Source organism: Colletotrichum gloeosporioides (genome assembly GCF_011800055.1).
Source record: "Colletotrichum gloeosporioides strain Lc1 chromosome Unknown consensus_17, whole genome shotgun sequence".
Lineage (NCBI taxonomy): Eukaryota > Fungi > Ascomycota > Sordariomycetes > Glomerellales > Glomerellaceae > Colletotrichum > Colletotrichum gloeosporioides.
Window position 1 is genome coordinate 1,668,753 of NW_025544662.1, and position 18,182 is coordinate 1,686,934.

Consider the following 18,182-nt stretch of genomic DNA (forward strand, 5'->3'; position numbering starts at 1 on the left):
ATGGAGTCTTTTGGTGCTCTCAAGCGTCGGACGACGGAGATTCTCCAGAACATCCCCCAGAATCTCCCCAACATGCCCAATGTCAAGGTGAAGAGGCCGTCCCTCTCTCAGGGCTCTGGACCCAAGCCCATGAAGGGCACCTGGGAGAAGATTGACGTTCCTCCTCTGCCTCGCTCATCTCACACCGTCAACGTCGTCAACGGCACAGCTTACATCTTCGGCGGCGAGGTCAGCCCCCGCGAACCGGTAGATAACGATGTCCTTGTCCTTCGCCTGCCGTACAACAGCGCTGGTGCCGACTACTACAAGGTCAAGTCCGCACCCCCGAAGCAGTACACCCCGCCCGCCGATGCTGCCCCCGCTGCTGCTCCCGCCCCCGCCGAAAAGAAGAAGGTCGTCGCGCCGACAATCGAAGAAAAGGCCGACCAAAAGGAGCAGCTTCTTGACGAGGTGTCGTTGGCCTCCCCGGGAGCTGGTCCTGCCGCCGAAGAGAGCTCGTCCGAAGAGGAGAGTTCTGAAGAGGAGGACTCTGATGAGGAAAGCGAAGAGGAGACCACCAAGGACAAGGGCAAGGGTGTTGAAAAACCCGCTCTGGGCGACGTCCCTTGCCTTCGAGTTGGTCACGCCAGCGCCGTCATTGGCAGCCGCATCTTCGTTTTTGGCGGTCGTGGAGGACCAGAGTTGGCTCCTCTCGAGGAGGCCGGCCGTGTCTGGGTCTTCGACACTCGTACCAACACCTGGACTTTCCTTGACCCCGTCCCCCCGGCTCCCGGCGTAACCAACCTACCCATGCCTTCACCACGAAGCTACCACTCTGCCGCTGCCACCGACCGCCCGCGTGATTTCGCTCCTAAGCGCCCGCGCCGTGCCCAGACCTGGAAGACCTGGGCTCTTGGGGACAGTTCCGAAACTGGCATCCCTCAGGCCCCCATTGTCGGCCATCTCGCCGCCAATGCCGTCGACGAGGAGGATGAGGGATACGGCACCTTCTTCGTTCACGGTGGTTGCTTGGCGGGCGGCGAGCGCACCAACGACCTCTGGGCATTCGATGTCCGAAGCCGTGTGTGGAGCCAGCTCCCCTCTGCGCCCGGCCCGGCGCGTGGAGGTGCCGCCATCTGTGTGAGCAAGAGCCGTCTGTTCCGCTTTGGCGGGTTCGACGGCAAGAATGAGCTCGGTGGACAATTAGACTTCATCCACCTCGAGATGGATACCTTTGATGACGGCGTTTCCAAGGGCGAGATTGCCGTTCACGGTCGCGGCGGATGGCAAAGTATTGTCCAGGGTGCCAACTCTGGCGAGCAGGAGATCAACCTTATTCCCGGCCAGACATGGCCCGGCCCCCGTAGCGTGGCTGGTCTGGAAGCTGTAACGGTTGGCGCCGGCCGTGAGTACCTGTTGCTCATCATGGGCGAGCGGGAGCCAAGCTCGGACGGCCATGCCGGCGCCGGCGCCATGTGGGACGATGTGTGGGCATTCCAGGTCCCGCCTCTCGGCATGACTGCCGCTAGCGTCCGGGATGCCATGTGGTCCAGCATGGGCTGGCAGACGGGCGAGGGCAGATGGACGCAGCTTACCATGGAGCCCTATGACGATGATAATGACGATGGCGAGCCTGCACCGCGTGGCTGGTTCGCGGCGGCGCCAATGGCTGACGTCGAGGAGAGCGGCGTGGTCATCTGGGGAGGACTGAGCTCGGAGAATAAGAGATTGCGTGACGGATGGATCCTGAGGATCCCCGAGTGAGGATGAGACACATCGTCTTCCCGTCGGAAGACAGACCACCTATACTTCAGTTGCATATTCCCCAGCTTTGCAAAACAGAACAGAGCAGTCTCCGAACAAGTCCATAGCAATTTGAACAAGATTATTTCTGATGTCAAACAAAGAATAATGCACACATAATATTCGCGTATTCGCGGCTTCGAGCAGGGGGGAAAAGAGGGCCGTGAGTCTCTAAAAACCGTCTTCCCATGCGTTACGAATACAGCACATGTGTGAGTTATATACAAGCCAAAACCACTGGCTCAAATTCCATTCGCCCGGCCCTATCCTCGGCATCTTCCATCATCCGCCCGCGCGTACTTTTTCGCTCTTGCTACCTCTCGTTGATTCCCGAACACTCCAATTTTCTATCTTTCTTTACAAATCGGGTCTCGTCGTCTCGGGTCCCCACGGCTCAGCAGTCAAGTTCGTCAGACCCTTGCTGTTCTCGCAAGTGTCGCGGCCGCTGAGAGGGCCGGGCTTGGGGACCTTTGCGGCGGAGACGCCGCCGGTGGCAGAGGCGGTGGCCTTGAGGGCGTCGAGGAGCTGGACGGTGGTCTCGGGAGTAAGGTCTTCGTAGTAGTCGTCGTTGATCTGAATCATGGGGGCGTTGACGCAGGCGCCCAGGCACTCGACCTCGAGGAGGGTGAAGAGGCCGTCCTTTGTGGTCTCGCCCTGCTTGATGCCCAAGTGGTCGATGATAGCCTTGACGATGACGTCGGAGCCGACGCCGCCGAGCTGGCAAGGGGTCTGTCCAAAGAGTAAGCAAATTGCGTCCATCATTCCATTCGCACAATCCTCCATGTCTGCGACATCTATTGGGCCCAGAGAGCATGTCGGCAGTTAGGATGAGAAGCCGGGGATGAACTCACTGTTGTGCAAGCCTGGATAAAGTACTTGCCGACGGGGGTGCGGTTGTACATGGTGTAGAAAGAAGCGACTTCGAAGACTCGCTGGGGGGGCATCTCGAGCATGCGGGCAACCTCGTTCATGACGCTGATGCTGGTGAAGCCGTGTTGGCGCTGGCCGAGGTCGAGGATGGGCATGACGGCGGCCTTCTTGTATTGGGGTGGGTAGCGCTTGAGGATCTCGGCGATGATGGCCTCATTCTCCTTGTTGAACTTGAAAGGGACTTCGGCGTTGTTCTCGGGGGAGTCGCGGTGCTGTAGAGGGGGAGCGGAAGGTCAGCATTACTGCGTCTTGGCATGTGGCAGGCTGCCCTTTGCACAGCAGATATCCCCCAATCATTCTCCGCCCAGCGCGGCAGTTCGATCCATATCGCACACGCAATTGACGTCCCGGTCGAAGGGGTAGGAGGATGAGGTCGAAGGGCGGGCTGAGGGCGAGCGACTTACCACTTGCAGTGTGTCGCTGGGGCGGACGGCTGTGACGGAGAGGGCGCGGATCTGGGGCCTCGCCGCTCGACATGTCGAGCGGAGGGCTGATCTGAAGAAGAGAGGGGCGAGTCGGGAGGCCATTGCGAGGGATGGTGGCTGGCTCAATTGGCGATGGCGGAGGGCGTGGTGATGGGTTGCTGTTCGCTTCGGATTCCGGGAGGTCAAAAGTCGTGAGTTGCTTGAATAATTCAATGTCTCTGATTGGTCTGTCCGGCTAATGTGCGGAAACCCGCTTGTGCAGATTTTCGTGGTGTCATTGAGTTTGCATAAAAGAGTTATGCAGACCTTCCTGTCTCCACTCGACGTCAATCAGCTCCGTCTTGTCCCCGGCTGCTGCATCTTCCGTCATCACCAACCAGCCTGGGTCCTAAGGGTCGATATCTTTTACAGCTATTTGAGATCTTTCACCAATGCCGACCCAGACCAAGATGCGTCCCCCGAAAATCAGAATTTTGAGCGAAGTCATCTCGGTCTCAGTTGGATAGTCTAGCTTCTGTTCAGGAGAATCAATTGACTTGCGTTGCCCGAGTGGTCAAATGACTTTTACATCAAGAGAAGAGAACAGAGACCGTAAACCAGGGACGAGTGAGTAGTGGACTACCAGTCTTGGACCTGGACTACCCAGCACCCATGACCCCAAAACCCGCATTATGGGGAACCTGCCAGCTCCCGGCGTACACCGGATTGAACGACTTGCAGACGCATGGCCGTAAGCATGATGGCAGCTAGTGATAAACAATAAACAACCGAGTTTTACCTCGGAGAGAGGAGGCTCAATGGTGAGACATGGACTGCCTATCAGCACGAAAAAGTGTCATAGCCCAGACCTGTCAGCGAACGTCAAGGGTCATGTCACCGATTGGCTATGTGTAACCATTACCCGGACTGCAGCTTTTGTACAAAGTGCGCGGTTCTTCGTGACCCCAATTTGGGGGTGCCTATTGAAGGTGTTTCGTCGTCCATCATGTTCGGCGGCGATGCGTTGGAGAAGATTAAGAAAGAGGTAACACTCGAGTCTTGAACCTTGGATCCGCGCACGTTCTCAAGTCAACCAGTGGGCTCCGAAGTTTCGTTTCCACATCCGAGACACACAACACAGAAGAAGCGGCTCTGGTAGAAGCTCTCCCCCGCGTGCCGCATTCTTGCTCCTCCATCTCGCATTGGAAATTAGCGAAAACTCCGGAGCCGGACCCATTCTCAGCTCCGCACTTGGCATCAATCTTTCTGGGTGCGTGGCGGCGCCGTCCCAAGCAGGGTTGGCAGACAAACGACTTGTAAACCAATTCAGGACGTAACAAGCGGCCTTTCCTTCACCCTCCCTCCCCTCACAGAGATAGCTTTTCCGTTAGCCGTGCCTCGGCTCGTCCCAACATCGTCCATTCGCGACGAGAGCTCCCCCCCTAACTAACCCCCGCATCGACAGGGGTGCAATGCGGAGAATCTAGCGTCACGAAGGCATTGCCCCCAGGTTTAGATGCGTCGAAACTGGCCTCCGAAAGCCACGGTCTCGCGGCAATTGCATGGCCATTGGCTCGCCATGGCGCGGGGATCTGGGGTTATCTCGTCTGGAGGCTGGAGCTGTCGTCTGCCCCGGGTCTGCTGGTCGCTATATGAAGCTCGCTAACCCTCGTCGACCATACCTGTTGCCCTCTCGCCTCTCAATAAAATCGGTGTAGGTTAGATCGTGGTTGTTGGCTGACCGTATCTCTACTTCCCACAGTTGACTGGTCTGGTTCAGTAAGTTGCCTTTGGCTCACTCATTCATCGTATCTTGGGGTATCGAATCACTGACTCGAGTTCAGTAAACACAACGGATAGATTACTATATCGTCCAGATACGGGTCCCTCGGCTTCTGTTCAAACTGGGGCCTCAATAGAAGCTCTCAAACCTTACTGCGGCAGGGTCCCCTTCATAAGTGGCCGTTGCTACGCTCACAACTCCAACCGAGCACGACGTGTTCCGTCCCAAGTCCGGGGAAAGCTCCAACGCTCCCATTGAATTTCGAACTTTTCCTATCAGGCCCTCACTTCAAATAGAGCTCGCTCGCCTGTCGAAAAAGTTGGGTTGACGCTTTTCCAAGCTTCAAGGCCGAATCCCACTACCTCCACCAACAACTCCCCGCAACCGCAACGATGCCGATCAAGTCACGATGGTCGGAGCCGATCCCGAACTGCTCTCTCCAGAAATGGATCTTCGGCTCTTCCTCCGCGCCCCTCTCCGACCGAAAGGCCTTCTATGATGCCGACCGGCCAGAGACGCACTACCTGACCTTCGCCGACTACCGTCTCGTCGCAAAGCGGATCGCCATCGGCCTGCAAAAGGCCGGCCTCAAGCCAGGCGACCGCGTGCTCCTCTTTTCGGGGAACAACCTTTTCTTTCCCGTCATCTTCATCGGCGTCCTCATGGCCGGCGGTATCTTCACCGGCGCCAACCCGACTTTTGTCCCTCGAGAACTCGCCTACCAGCTCAAAGACAGCGGGGCCGTCTTCATGGTTGCTGCCGAGGGCAGCTTAGACACAGCTCTCGCTGCCGCCAAGGAGGTCCAGATGCCAGCGAGCAACGTCTTTGTGTTCGATACTACAATCCCTGGGTCATCGCAGCCCGAGAAGCCCGCGCGGGGTGGCACTCGTCACTGGACGGAGCTGATTGCTCCAAAGGCCCAGGCAGAGAAGTTCGAGTGGGTTGAGCCGGCGGATGCGCGCACGACGACCTGCTGTCTGAACTACAGCTCCGGCACCACTGGTGTGCCGAAGGGCGTGGAGATCACGCACTACAGTTACGTTGCCAATGGATGCGGTGTCGTCAAGGTCTCGGCTTTGGAAGAGGATCACGAGGCCTCGATTGCTCGCTCCGTCGGGCTCTGCTTCTTGCCTCTATACCACGCATATGCTCAGACATACTTCGTCGCCAACTTTGCCAAGCAAGGCATTCCAGTCTACATCATGACGGGCTTCGACTTCGTCAAGATGCTGACTTACATCCAGCGCTACCGCGTAACCCAGCTCGTCAGTGTGCCACCCATTTTGGTGGCCCTGACCAAGCACCCCATCACCGCAAAATTCGACCTGAGCAGTCTCGAGTCTGTCGGCTCCGGTGCCGCCCCGCTCGCCGAGGACGTTGCACGGCAGGCCGAGAAGTTACTAAAGAAGCCCGATCTTATCGTTCGCCAGGGTTGGGGCATGACTGAGGTGACTTGCACAGCCATGACATGGGACCCCTCGCGGTTGGTGCGCAGTTCCTCTGTGGGCGAGCTCATGCCAAACTACATGGCGAAGCTCGTCGATGAGAGCGGCAAGGAGATTACCGAGCCCAAGGTACCCGGTGAACTTCTCGTCACGGGCCCCACGGTTATGCGTGGCTACTGGCGCAACCCAAAGGCTACCCAGGAGACTATTGACACCGACTCAGAGGGCAACCGCTGGCTGCGGACCGGCGACATTGCATACGTCGACGAGTTCAAGACGGGAGGCCTGTTCTACATCGTCGACCGCAAGAAAGAGCTTATCAAGGTCAAGGGCAACCAGGTTGCTCCCGCAGAGCTTGAGGCTTTGCTCCTCGAGCGTCCAGATATCGCTGATGTAGCCGTTATCGGCGTCACCATCAACGGTGAGGAGTTTCCGCGTGCGTATGTTGTTCGGTCGCCAGGAACCAACACCTCCGGCGAAGAAATTGCGAAGTGGTTGGAGGAGAGGGTCGCTAAGCATAAGCGCCTGAGGGGCGGCGTAGCGTTCACGGATGTCATCCCTAAGAACCCGGTATGACCCCTCCACATATGTGACCCCTCAAATTCCTATATGCTAACGTCTTTATAGTCTGGAAAGATTCTGCGGAAGATTCTCAGAGAGCAGGCCAAGAAAGAAGTAGGAGACGAACCTGTGGCCAAATTGTAACGAGGATATGGACTTTTATATGACATGTATTTGGTAGATTCGACCGAGAAATGAGGGCTCCTCCGTCTTACGCATCGTTTCATGGGGCAAGCCGAGGGAGAGAGCACTCGTATCCAAGAGTATTTACGTTTGACATAAGTCGTCTTCTAAAGTTGCTAGCTAGACCTATACCGTTCGCCACCTTCCTATACTTGTGGCTCTCGCGGCGCAAGCAAACCGGGTATCGTCCCTATTGTACAGGCCCCTTCCTTGGCTAAAGACCCATAAACGCCTCCTCCCTTTGTGTTTCGATATATCAAGCATGCTCAACTCCCCATCGATATCCTGAACGATAGTAAAATGAGGGGCAAAAAAAAGTGGCAAGGATACAAAATGGAGAGATGAAAAAAGACGCAACCCTACTGCGCCCTGCCCAATGCTAATGCTGATGCATTTTGACGTAAGACAAAGAAAAATCCCCCAACTCACGGAAGGCAACGGCTAGCCTACCGTCTTGCCGCACGCACCGACTGGTGTTTGGAACGGCTTCCGCGCTGTACTCTGTCCCATCCCCATATCTGCCCCCAATTTTGGTGAATTGGATGGACAGTGCGTATGAAACGCTGAGAGTAGAGCGAATCTCTCTGAGAAGCCCATGGGGGTGGTGCTAGCCGCGTTCCACACTATGAACCGACGGCCAAGCACGAATCCAGGACTGAATCCAGGGCACTCATATCCTGAGGATCGCCACCTTCCCACCAGGGTTCCGAGTCGATTTCCATGGCATCAACATGCCCATTCGGCAACTGCTGCTTAGCTGAAAGGCCAGTGTCAACGCCCTCGGTCTTGGTAGCGTCGCCCAGTCCCTCGAAGCCAGGAAGCCAGGTGTAGTCGTGCCAGTTTTCGAGCTCTCCCTCGCGGTAGCCGTAAGAGATTGCAGTGTTGATGATAGGAAATTGCGAAAGACCGCTGTCCGCCATTTCCAGGGCAATTCGAACATCGGCCATACCAAGCGGCCCTCGTTCGCTTGCAGCCTTCGACTCGATGGGCAAAAGACCGCTCTTGTCTCGCGTCATATCGCCGCGCAAAGCCGCGTCCTCCTCTTTGACGAGCTGACGGCGGTACTTGTGCGTCTGAATCCAATTTGTGCCAGCACCAAAGCCGGCATTGCCTCCTTCTCCTGGTCCGTTGCTTCTTGTTTTCGAAAATACGGCGGCCAGGGATTCTTTGATAAATGTCTCTGTTGCAACAGACATAAAGTACGCTGCATCAGAGACATGTCCGTTTGTAAGCCCGGCCTCGTAACAGAATGGTAACATTCTGCCCTCAATTAATTGCGCATCTGGAAATTCGCCTGATTCGACAGCCAGAGGTTGGGCGAAGCGCTTGCGGATCTCGAGGTCAAAGTCTGGCGGTCTAGTTAGCACTGAGCGACCGATAGGTGCATGTTGCACTTACTCATCTTGTTAATACCACCTATACCTCCTGCGCTGGGTGGTACCTCGGCAGTCTTGGTCTGTCGTCGGTGGTTATCCAAGAAGACGCTGGCCAGATTCTCATGGGGGTCGAACTGCGAAGAAGTAGAAAGTCAGAGACATAATTTGCCATGTAGGGGGCATTGTGTAACCCACATCGTTGGACGCCAGGTCCTTGATGCGCCGCCTGTCTTTGCTGGGAAGTTGCATGACATCGCCCTTGAGCCGACGTTCAGCAGCATCGCCTGATACAGGCTTGCTACCGACGGGAGCAGTGGGTTTGTCATTGGCGCTGACCCAAGGGGCGAGCCCCTGATCTGGCATCTCCCTCGTCACATTGCCGTATATCGCAGCAATCAGCTGGTTATGTAGGTGCTCCTTTTCGCCATTGGGGGAGACGAGGATGGGATCGATACGTTCCGTATATTCAGTCTGGTTCAACCGACCTGTTTCTGGTTGTCAGCACAAGAAGAAGGATGCGCCGATAGTTTAGAGTTGCGTACCGATGAGGAACTCCGTTGTCGACTCCTTGTACACGATCCATGCTTCCGGGCCAATGGCTTGCTTCAGAGCGGTATAGAGCGGCTCAAGGTCAATGCGGGCGGGAATAATCTGGCTGGTTTTGGCTGCTTTGATAGAACCCGGAGGCTGGACAGTGATTGACTTGTTGGATAATGTCGGGGTGGAAAGGTTGACGGATGGGCGGCTGCTCAAGGCCGCGGGGTCGATGTCGGGCATTGCGACGGGATGCCAGAAGGGCAGATCACGTCCTCGGTGTTGGGCGTATTAGTGGAGAAGAGCGACAGTCGCGTGCAGCAGCGGCGGCGGCGGCGGGCAGGACTCGGCGCAATGGAGAATATGTGGTCATGAGTAGCATGGATCGAAAGACGGAGAGGATGCGATCACGGATCTGGCGTTATCTTGATGAACGGACCATGCTGCGGGTGCAGGCGTGATGGCGAAGGTCGGGATGAGGTTGATCGGGTCCGACGACTCGTCTACTGCTAGTGGAGGAAGATGCGATTGACCTGCTGCGCATTTGTTGTAGGAAATTTTGCCCACCTGGTCTGACGACAAACACAGGGGGGGACCGAGCCTGGGGAAGAAGTAACCAGTACCGCCTAGTTCGAATACCTTGTGTGGTGAAGCAGGTACTCGGCACCTGGATTGACGCCCTGACCACTTGCTCTTAACCCCCCCTGGGAGCTGCTTGCGAATGGCACAGGGAATACTACGAAGTCGCGTCCGGCGCGTCCCTCAGCGGCCAACTGCTGGAAATACACCACCAGAACCTATGCGATTTACGACAATCAACGTCCCGCGTTTGGTTTCCTGCGTCGAGACTCCTTTCAACCCCCTCTGTGCTTAGAGACCTGAGACTTTTGCTTGTTGTTGAGGGAGACAGCCACTGGCGATGCCATCATGTCGGCCAACCGCGAGCATCGTATTGCTGGCGCTGTCGACAGCCTGATCGCACACCTGGTACCCAACGATCCCCACGAAGACGACGCTGCTGCTCAGGAAAGGCATGACAACTGCTTTGACCTGGTCAAATCAATCTTGGACGGGTAAGAATATTCACCACTTTTGGAGTCTCCAGCCTTCTATCTCACTTATCGACTATCGCTGACCCAAATTCACTGCCCAGCCCTGCGTCCCCCGCCATTTCCTCCGATGTTAACCACGCTTCCGACCTGATCAAGCGAAAGCTCATACAGAGCAACCCAAGCCAAGCCTTACGATTCTCGAACCTCTATACGCGCCTCCTCTCTCTACCGGTGCTTGGCCAGAAGTGGGCTATCTTATACCTCCTCTACCAGCTTGCCGACTCTCCAGATCCAAATGAGCCACTACCCCTCCCCCCGCCGAAGCCTCCTTCCCAGGCGCCGCGCGAGCCGTCCAGAAACCATGAGAGGGGGCAGTCCATGACCTCTACGCCAATCTCAAGAGAAGAAGAACAGTTCAATGACGCCTTCGCTCCTGAGGGCCTGAAGAAGTTTCCTCCGAACAATGCCAGGAAGAAGTCGGTTGACGAAAGAAAACCCGAGGAAAAAGAAAAGGAAAAGGAAAAGGAAACGGAAGAGGCCGAGTCGAACAAGAGGCAGGTGGCATTAAAGTCGACACTGTTGGCCGACAACTATACCGACATCGAACCATCAGAAACAGTCCTGCTGAGGGACCTGCCATTCACACTCCAAGGTCTATCATCCACTACGCTCCCACTTTCAAAACCAGATACCGTGGTGTTGCCCCCGACATTACCATCGCCAATAATATCCCTTCTGCACACGGTTTCCGAGCCTTCGTTGTTGTACCGACGTCTGGAAGCCTTTGTAAAGTCACCTGCTCAAGGGTTACTTCGACAGAGTCTTCGAGCCGCGATAGGCGGTGAGCTGCGGGCATATCTCAGCCTCGTAGCGACCCTCGAGGGACAAATTCGCAGAGCCCTTTCTTCATTGGACGAGTCAGCGCCAAGAGGCGGCATTGGCAAGGCGGGAGTAACCTTGAAACGATGCGTAGTATGGACGCGCGAGGCGACAATGGGGCTGAGACTGATGAGTCTCATTGCTGAAGAGTCAGAAAGCAGGCGAGGCGGTCAGCTGATCTCGCTCATACATGGGTTTTCGTCATCACATGGAGATCCTATGGTTGCGGCATTTGCCGAACGTCTTTTGGTTCATGTCACACGCCCGTTTTATGACATTTTGCGCCGGTGGATTTATGACGGCGAGCTTCTCGACCCCTATTGCGAGTTCTTCGTCAAGGAGCAGCAGCAGACAGACGAACCAAAGACTGGCGGAAGCAGTGTCTGGGAAGACAAGTACGAGATTGATAAGGGCATGATTCCTAGTATCATCACTCAAGACTTCGCACAGAAAGTCTTCCTAATTGGCAAGTCTCTCAACTTCATCAGACACAGCTGCGGCGATTCACAATGGGTCGAAGACTACTCCAAGGCTGCGTCGAAGGAGCTGCGCTATGGCGACACAGCGACACTCGAGGCTTGGATCGACGAAGCCTATAAGACTACGATGAAGCGTTTGATTGACTTGATGGCGAACAAGTTCCATCTATTCGAGCATCTACAGGCTCTCAAGAACTATATCCTCCTTGGACAAGGAGATTTCATTGCACTCCTCATGGAGTCTCTGGCCGCGAATCTGGATCGCCCTGCTGGCGCACAATACCGCCATACACTTACAGCCCAGCTCGAGCATGCTATTCGCGGCTCCAACGCGCAATATGACTCACCTGAAGTCCTGCGGCGTCTTGACGCTCGTATGCTCCAGCTGTCACACGGGGACATTGGATGGGATTGCTTCACTCTCGAATACAAAGTTGATGCGCCTGTCGACGTCGTTGTCACCGACTGGGGTAACCGCCAGTATCTCAAGGTCTTCAACTTTCTCTGGCGCATCAAGCGTGTCGAGTTCGCTCTGGCTTCCACGTGGCGCAAGTGCATGACAGGCTCCCGCGGCGTGCTCCAGAACTCAGACCCTGTCGTGGTTCAGACATGGAAATCGACTCGGGGTGTTCTCGCAGAAATGATTCACTTCATTGGCCAGCTGCAATACTACATCCTTTTTGAAGTCATCGAATCATCCTGGAACGAGCTCCAGAAGCGCATTCACCGCGAAGGGTGCACCCTTGACGATCTCATCAAGGCACACACACGATACCTAAACGACATCACACACAAAGGTCTTCTCGGCGCTCGGCGCAGCGTTCGTCACGCCGAAACAGCTACCGGGGAAGATGACCGCGGCTCGTACCTAGCACAGCTCGGCGACCTCCTACGCGCCATGCTCAGCTACCGTGACTCCGTCGATGGTCTCTACAGCTGGAGCGTTTCCGACTTTACGCGGCGTCAAGAGGCCGATGTCATGCGCATCTCGACCCGAGCTCCTCGACACCAAAAGAAGGCATCGACACCCGGCCCCGACGGTGATGATGACAACCATGCGGTCGCGTCCGAGTTCCCGGTACTTCAGGAACGTCTGCGCCATCTCGGTACCTCGTTCCGCTCCCGTCTACAGATCCTCCTCGGAGACCTTGCCTACCAGCCCGACGTCGACATGCGTTTCCTCGGAGTCGCGATGAACTTTAACGATGTCTACCAACCATCAAGGAGGAAGGCTAAAACAACGTCAACTGCCTCGGCGAATACATCCAGGGCGTGAGAAAGGCGTCTGTCTCTCCGATACGCTCGGCGAAGTCGGCGTTCGTAGCGAGCATAACGAAAGGGGCATTGTTGACTGATGAGTCCGGCCGCGCCAGTGCTTGCGGCCTTTTGAGCGTGTTATGGAGGACTTTTACATTCCATGATACAGGCACTCGATCAAGCGTAGGACTTTGGCGTTGCATACAGGATGGGACGGGAGGTGTTTAGATTGATTGGAATTTTCCGCGTACAGACGGAAGGTACCTATGAATGACGACAAATTACCCATCATGCCAACCTGTCTCTGATTAGTGATTATGTCCACCATGTATGCTGTCTTATGCCGAATGCTGCACACATCAAGATTCCGTATTACCGAGTTCTCTACTACCACACCTCACTTCACCACCGAGAAAAGAGAGCCCAAGAATTTAAAATGGAAACTTCATAACTATCATGCCATTTCGTCATGGAATCATGAGCCAAAGAAATCCCAACCCCACCCCCAAAAGACAAAGGGAATAGGCGCAGTCTGGCCAGGAGATGATCTATCTGATCTTTGGGTAAAGCCGCTTGATACGGTTACCATGCAGTATTCTCACAAGAGAGAGAAATAAAAAAGGAAAAGAAAACGACAACCGAGGGCAGGCAAGAAGCCCTTTGCTCTGCTCCTCCACTCCTACAATCGCTGGTCGATGCTCTGACAGGATTACCCATATATACATGATGTGTTTGCGTACAATGCAGTATTGACCTCCTTCAGGAAGGCCCTAGTGTTCGTGAAAAACCCTGTAACCGTCATCGCCGCATGATACCTTTTGCCAAGAGACGTTCCGTGTCTCTAAGGCCTCTAACAGAGGAAACCTTTTTCCTGGTTCCCTTTTTGTTTCCGTCCTCGACGCCAGATTGTTGCGGAGCCGGTGCCGTTTCAGGCACTCCTCGAAAGAATCCAGATCTAGTCTATACACGAAAGTCTTTCAAAGGCCGGGGCAGACAGAGGAAATGCTCAGTCAAGTGCTGAGCGATGCCTCCAAGCCGTTAAACTTTCAAATCGTTTCGAAACAATTCGTTGATGATGCTGTGGAAGCAATATCCATCAATAGGGTATGTTGAGAACGTTGTTGGAAGGATGTCGGTTCCAGCGGGTTCATATCGTGAAATGTCGCCAAGCGTACAATCAGAAAAAGACACAAACGCAATATACGCTGCAGGCCTCACGGAGCTGATCGTTAGGCTGAACCGTAGCATCGTTATGTCGTAAGTGAACGCCGCCGCAACAAGGTAGTTTTCAAAGGCCAAAGCGAAGTATATGCTCGCCTTCCAACGCCCTTGCTATGATTCCAACACGATTTCGCCGTATCCACTTGAACAGCGATGCAGCCAGAATCGTAAAATCCAGACATTTCGCAAAATCCCCATGCGCTCCGATGGTGCTCGGAGGCGAGAGAAATGTGTGAGCCGTCGATGCGGCTATACAAGTAGGTAGACGTGCTTAAACGTCCATCATTTCGGTGTCTTCGTCAATGACGGCTTCCTCGATCGTCTCATTAATCAAGGCTTCGTCAATCAAAGTGGGGAGTGAGGTGGACTCGCTGGGTCCCCACACGCCCTCAAAGACGGTTGCGGCTGATCTGCGACGATCTGCGACCCAGGTCATCGCAGGAGTCGACAGCAGCTGCTGAATAGTAGGTCGCTCACTCGGTTCGGGTCGAATCATCCAACGGACGATCTGGTCGAGTGAGCTGGGGTGGAAAGGATCGCTCATGAAGTCGGGGGGCGACCTCAGCTCAGTGCGCTTGCGGGTGATGAAGGGGCTGCTTGAATCGTCCATCACGACGTTGACTCTGGTAGGGGCAATTCCAGAGTGAAGGCTGATATCGGGAGCGCTGGTTTGAGCCAGAAGAGGGTCATCAAAGGACAGCATGTTCGGCACTCCAGCCGCGTCGCGTTGAGCACTAGTCGTGGTGGTGGCACTGAAGGTCAGGCTAGGGACTTCCGAAAGGTCACCAGAACGCAGGGCGATCCAGGTAGGGCCATTGTCAGGAAGAACAACGTTCGCAGCCATTTCGATAGTGATGAGTCCAAGAGAGAAGATGTCCGCGGGTTTGTTGAATTCGCCACGGAGGATCTCGGGGCCAATGTACTCTCGGTCACCCTCGGCATCGACGCCCTTAGCAGCAGGCCACTCGGTGGCCAGGCCGAAATCACCAATTTTGAGGATACCCTCAAAGGTAATGAGAATGTTAGCGGGCTTCAAATCGAGGTGAATGAACCCAGCCTCGTGAATGCTTTGCAGACCCTACATACTAGTTAGTCATGTCAACTGCCGAGGAAAGTCTGGTCAACTTACCAGGCCAATATCATGGATGACCTTCCAGATACGGAAATCATCCAGTCTGCCCTTGCGGCCGACATTGCTCAGGAACTTGTCCAGCGTGCCCTCATCACAGAACTCGGTCTGGATATACAGGTACTGGTTGGCCTCCCAGCTGTCGACATAGTGAAGCACATGGTCAGCGTGAGTCAAGGCCTGTAGCGCTTGGACCTCTCTCAACTTGGCTAGGCGATCCTTAGGCCCCGTGAACGGACGGCGAGCCTTCTTGACAGCGTAGATGCGGTCGGGCTCAGGGCTTTCGCGAGAGTTCTTCGTGGGTGTTCCACTAAACACGGAGAGGAAGGAAGCGCGAGAGTAGCCAGACTTCACCACCCGGTAGACGGAGGAGAATTCACCCTTACCAACCACCTCAACCTTGTCGAAGCGAGAGTAGAGAGAGTCATCAACATCAGCACCGCCGCGGACATTGACTGGGGTCATGAGCTGAGTCGTGGTACTCTGGAAAGAATCGCGTCCAGAGGGGGTGGATGGAGCAGCTACGCTCCTCGGCTCAGGTGGGTTAGAAATCGAGAGACAGCTGGCGTCAGGAATGACCATGTGCGTAGAGGGGGTTCGAGGAGAGCGCTGTTCAACTGGGCTAGCTATATCGTGAGAAGTAATCTTAGCCAACATGTCCTTCTGAGGCTCAAAAGTCGAGGGACAAAACCGAGTCCGTAAAGGCGAAGGGGCGCTGAAGCCCCGACAGGATCTCGAACGACCAAACGACGGCAAGGAAAGACGCGAAGTAGGAGATAGTCCGCTGGTCGGAGAACCAGTGGCGCCAAGGGGAGAGCTTGACAATGGACCACTGGCGCTCCTGTCGTTGGACTTTCTCTCTGGAGTACACTCACCAGTAGATTCTCTGGAGATCATTGGTCGAACGGCGGAAAAGGGCAATGATCTCTTAGCGCTGGGGCTCTCAATGCTCTGCTCACTCAGGTTGCTCAAGCTAGGGGTGAGACCCTGCTTTGTGGGTGTCGGGGGGGCGTCAGTAGTAGCAGCTGAGAGGTCGACGTTGAAGTTGGTGTCGAGGGAGAATTTCTTATCATCATCCAAACTCAAGACACTGCCTCGGCGGGCGTGGCGCGATCCCATACGCTGGAAGATGCCAAGACCCTTTCCTGGGTTGCCAAATGTGCTGCGAGATGATGGAGCTCCCGGTGCGTTAAAAGGGGTTGATGGCATCCCACCGAACGAGTAGCGGTTGTTCTTCTTCATCACACTGCCAGGCGGCGGTGGAAAGGTGGCAAAGCCGTTGGTGGGCTTCTTGCAGGGAGTGTCGGGCATGGTTAGCTTGTTGTCGAACTCCTCGGGGTTGCGGTTGACCTTGGAGACAAGGCCCGTAGACATGAAAGCTCCGGCCCAAGGCTTGGCCGCCTTGAAGGGAGTGACATTCTCGTTGTTATCCTCTTGCATGAAGGAGGGGCGAGAAGAGCCATAAGGCATCGACTTTGCGAAGTTGATGGGAGCGCGGGGCTTCTCGAAGAGCGACGGAGGAGGCATGCTGTTATTCTGCTCCTCCAGGCTATTTCCCGATGTTGAAGTGACCAGCGTCTTAGACAGCGGGTGAGGCTGGTGGGATGAGCGCTCAATTGGGTGAGCGGAAGGGTTGGGCAACGGCGGGTTCGATGAGAACAGGCTGTCACGGGGAGCTTGAGGGGGAAGGAACTGATCCATTGACAGGCGCGGCCTGTTCTTGCTGTTGGGCGTTGAAAAGTCTCCGCTCATCTGTGCCAGGTGGTTTGCACCTGACCGACGTCCCCAGGAACTCCGGTCGTGTTGTCTTTGCTGGAGGGTGGACTTGCGCAGTGATCCAGTCCGGCGCGGGGCCTGGGGAGGCGGGGTCGGTGAAGGGAGAGGGTCCCGGTTTGAAGAAGAGCCGGATGATCCAAAGAGCTCGTACTCGCGGTTGGCTTCGTCGTGAATGTCAAAATTCGTCTTGCCCGGGGTGCCGCTGTTGCTGTTGTTGGTATTGGCGTTGTTGTCAAAAATGTTGAAATCAGGTGTGGTCTGGCCAAAACTTGAAATTCCATGCAAACTGCGGCGCTTCGCGACCGGGCTGCCGAGTGAAGCTTGGTCCAGATTCATGATGGCGTCGCTGCGCTTCAGTGCGCCTGATCCCGGGACTGCCTGCGAATCGCCCTGGCCTTCGATCGACCTGAAAATATTCGCTTGCTGAGCGTGACCAGTGCCGTCAAGATGGAAACTGTGGCGTGATGATTTTTGAAAGTTCGATCTGGACAGCGGGCTGACCTGGCCGTTGTTTTCCTGGCCGGGGCTCTCGGAGCTTGAAGCAGATGAGGGGCAAGAAGGAGTAGAATTTCCCGAGTCCGAAGTAGCATTCAGAGCGCGCTTGAGAGGTGACTTAGGCGAAGTTCGAAGTCGAGTTACTGGCCGCGAAGGGCTGCCCGTCACCTTGGATGACTTTGCAGAGCGCAGAGAGAGGCGGACGCTGGGGCGGAATGGCGTGGCCAGGCTTGGAGGCGAGCTCAGGGGCGTAGTAGAGGTCAGCATGGAAGGAGGAAGGCCAGCTGGGGTAAAACTGAGGGGTTGCTGGTCCTGCAGGCCGCTGATGCCACTGTTGCTGCCGCTGCTACTAGGTGGTGTTGGTGTTGGTGTGTATCGTCGGCATGGCGATTGCTGCTGGACTGGTGTGTGGGATCCGCTGTGAGAGCTATCGGTGCTCTCAAGAGAGTTGGTGCGCGCCAGGCTGAACTTAGAGGGTGATCTGGAGAGTGACCTTCTCAGGCCCCTCACAGAGGAGGCAAGCACGTCCACATGGTGGACATGTGTCGGGCTGGGAACAGTGAGTGTTCCTCCGCTGCTGTTGGAGAACGACATGTTGGTTGGATGGCGTTCTTTGAGTGTGTTGTTTTGTTGTGTGGTCTATCTTTTTTTCTCTTTCTTGGGATTCGCTGTCAAAATACAAAGAGCTGAGCGCCGTGATGTTGGTGTATCTTCGCAGCAAGCAATGAATCAATCAATCCTGGGAGGGAGCAAATTGTCGCTGGGTATTAGTCGTCGGAATACTGTTTCGCTAGCTGCTCGGCGTAGGTGGTGGTGGAGCAAAGGTGCGATCGATGGAGATAAGTCGTGTCGATTCGAGTCGAGTCGAGGAGTGGCGGTTGGCCTATGGCGCGTGT

The 18,182-nt window shown here is 55.4% G+C and overlaps 6 protein-coding genes across 6 annotated transcripts; 3 read left to right on the top strand and 3 right to left on the bottom strand.

The window, feature by feature from the left end:
• Nucleotides 1-1,743, top strand: GCG54_00011374 (uncharacterized protein; the record flags this gene model as incomplete). The annotated part of the gene is made up of 1 exon (XM_045411279.1): nucleotides 1-1,743. One exon carries the CDS (start codon nucleotides 1-3, stop codon nucleotides 1,741-1,743), a length of 1,743 nt encoding a protein of 580 aa, XP_045268337.1.
• A 396-nt stretch (nucleotides 1,744-2,139) lies between these two features.
• GCG54_00011375 (NADH-ubiquinone oxidoreductase 24 kDa subunit) lies at nucleotides 2,140-3,239 on the bottom strand (the record flags this gene model as incomplete). Its single annotated transcript, XM_045411280.1, has 3 exons — nucleotides 2,140-2,511; nucleotides 2,634-2,924; nucleotides 3,117-3,239. The coding sequence occupies 3 exons, from the start codon at nucleotides 3,237-3,239 to the stop codon at nucleotides 2,140-2,142; spliced, it is 786 nt and encodes a 261-aa protein (XP_045268338.1).
• A 2,052-nt stretch (nucleotides 3,240-5,291) lies between these two features.
• On the top strand, nucleotides 5,292-7,049 carry GCG54_00011376 (Acyl-CoA ligase azaF; the record flags this gene model as incomplete). Its single annotated transcript, XM_045411281.1, has 2 exons — nucleotides 5,292-6,914; nucleotides 6,972-7,049. 2 exons carry the CDS (start codon nucleotides 5,292-5,294, stop codon nucleotides 7,047-7,049), a joined length of 1,701 nt encoding a protein of 566 aa, XP_045268339.1.
• A 662-nt stretch (nucleotides 7,050-7,711) lies between these two features.
• On the bottom strand, nucleotides 7,712-9,241 carry GCG54_00011377 (uncharacterized protein; the record flags this gene model as incomplete). Its single annotated transcript, XM_045411282.1, has 4 exons — nucleotides 7,712-8,436; nucleotides 8,487-8,598; nucleotides 8,660-8,949; nucleotides 9,007-9,241. 4 exons carry the CDS (start codon nucleotides 9,239-9,241, stop codon nucleotides 7,712-7,714), a joined length of 1,362 nt encoding a protein of 453 aa, XP_045268340.1.
• A 684-nt stretch (nucleotides 9,242-9,925) lies between these two features.
• GCG54_00011378 (Spindle pole body component alp6) lies at nucleotides 9,926-12,684 on the top strand (the record flags this gene model as incomplete). The annotated part of the gene is made up of 2 exons (XM_045411283.1): nucleotides 9,926-10,071; nucleotides 10,152-12,684. 2 exons carry the CDS (start codon nucleotides 9,926-9,928, stop codon nucleotides 12,682-12,684), a joined length of 2,679 nt encoding a protein of 892 aa, XP_045268341.1.
• A 1,473-nt stretch (nucleotides 12,685-14,157) lies between these two features.
• GCG54_00011379 (Mitosis inhibitor protein kinase wee1) lies at nucleotides 14,158-17,880 on the bottom strand (the record flags this gene model as incomplete). Its single annotated transcript, XM_045411284.1, has 2 exons — nucleotides 14,158-14,964; nucleotides 15,016-17,880. The coding sequence occupies 2 exons, from the start codon at nucleotides 17,878-17,880 to the stop codon at nucleotides 14,158-14,160; spliced, it is 3,672 nt and encodes a 1,223-aa protein (XP_045268342.1).
• Between the last annotated feature and the right edge of the window lie 302 nt (nucleotides 17,881-18,182).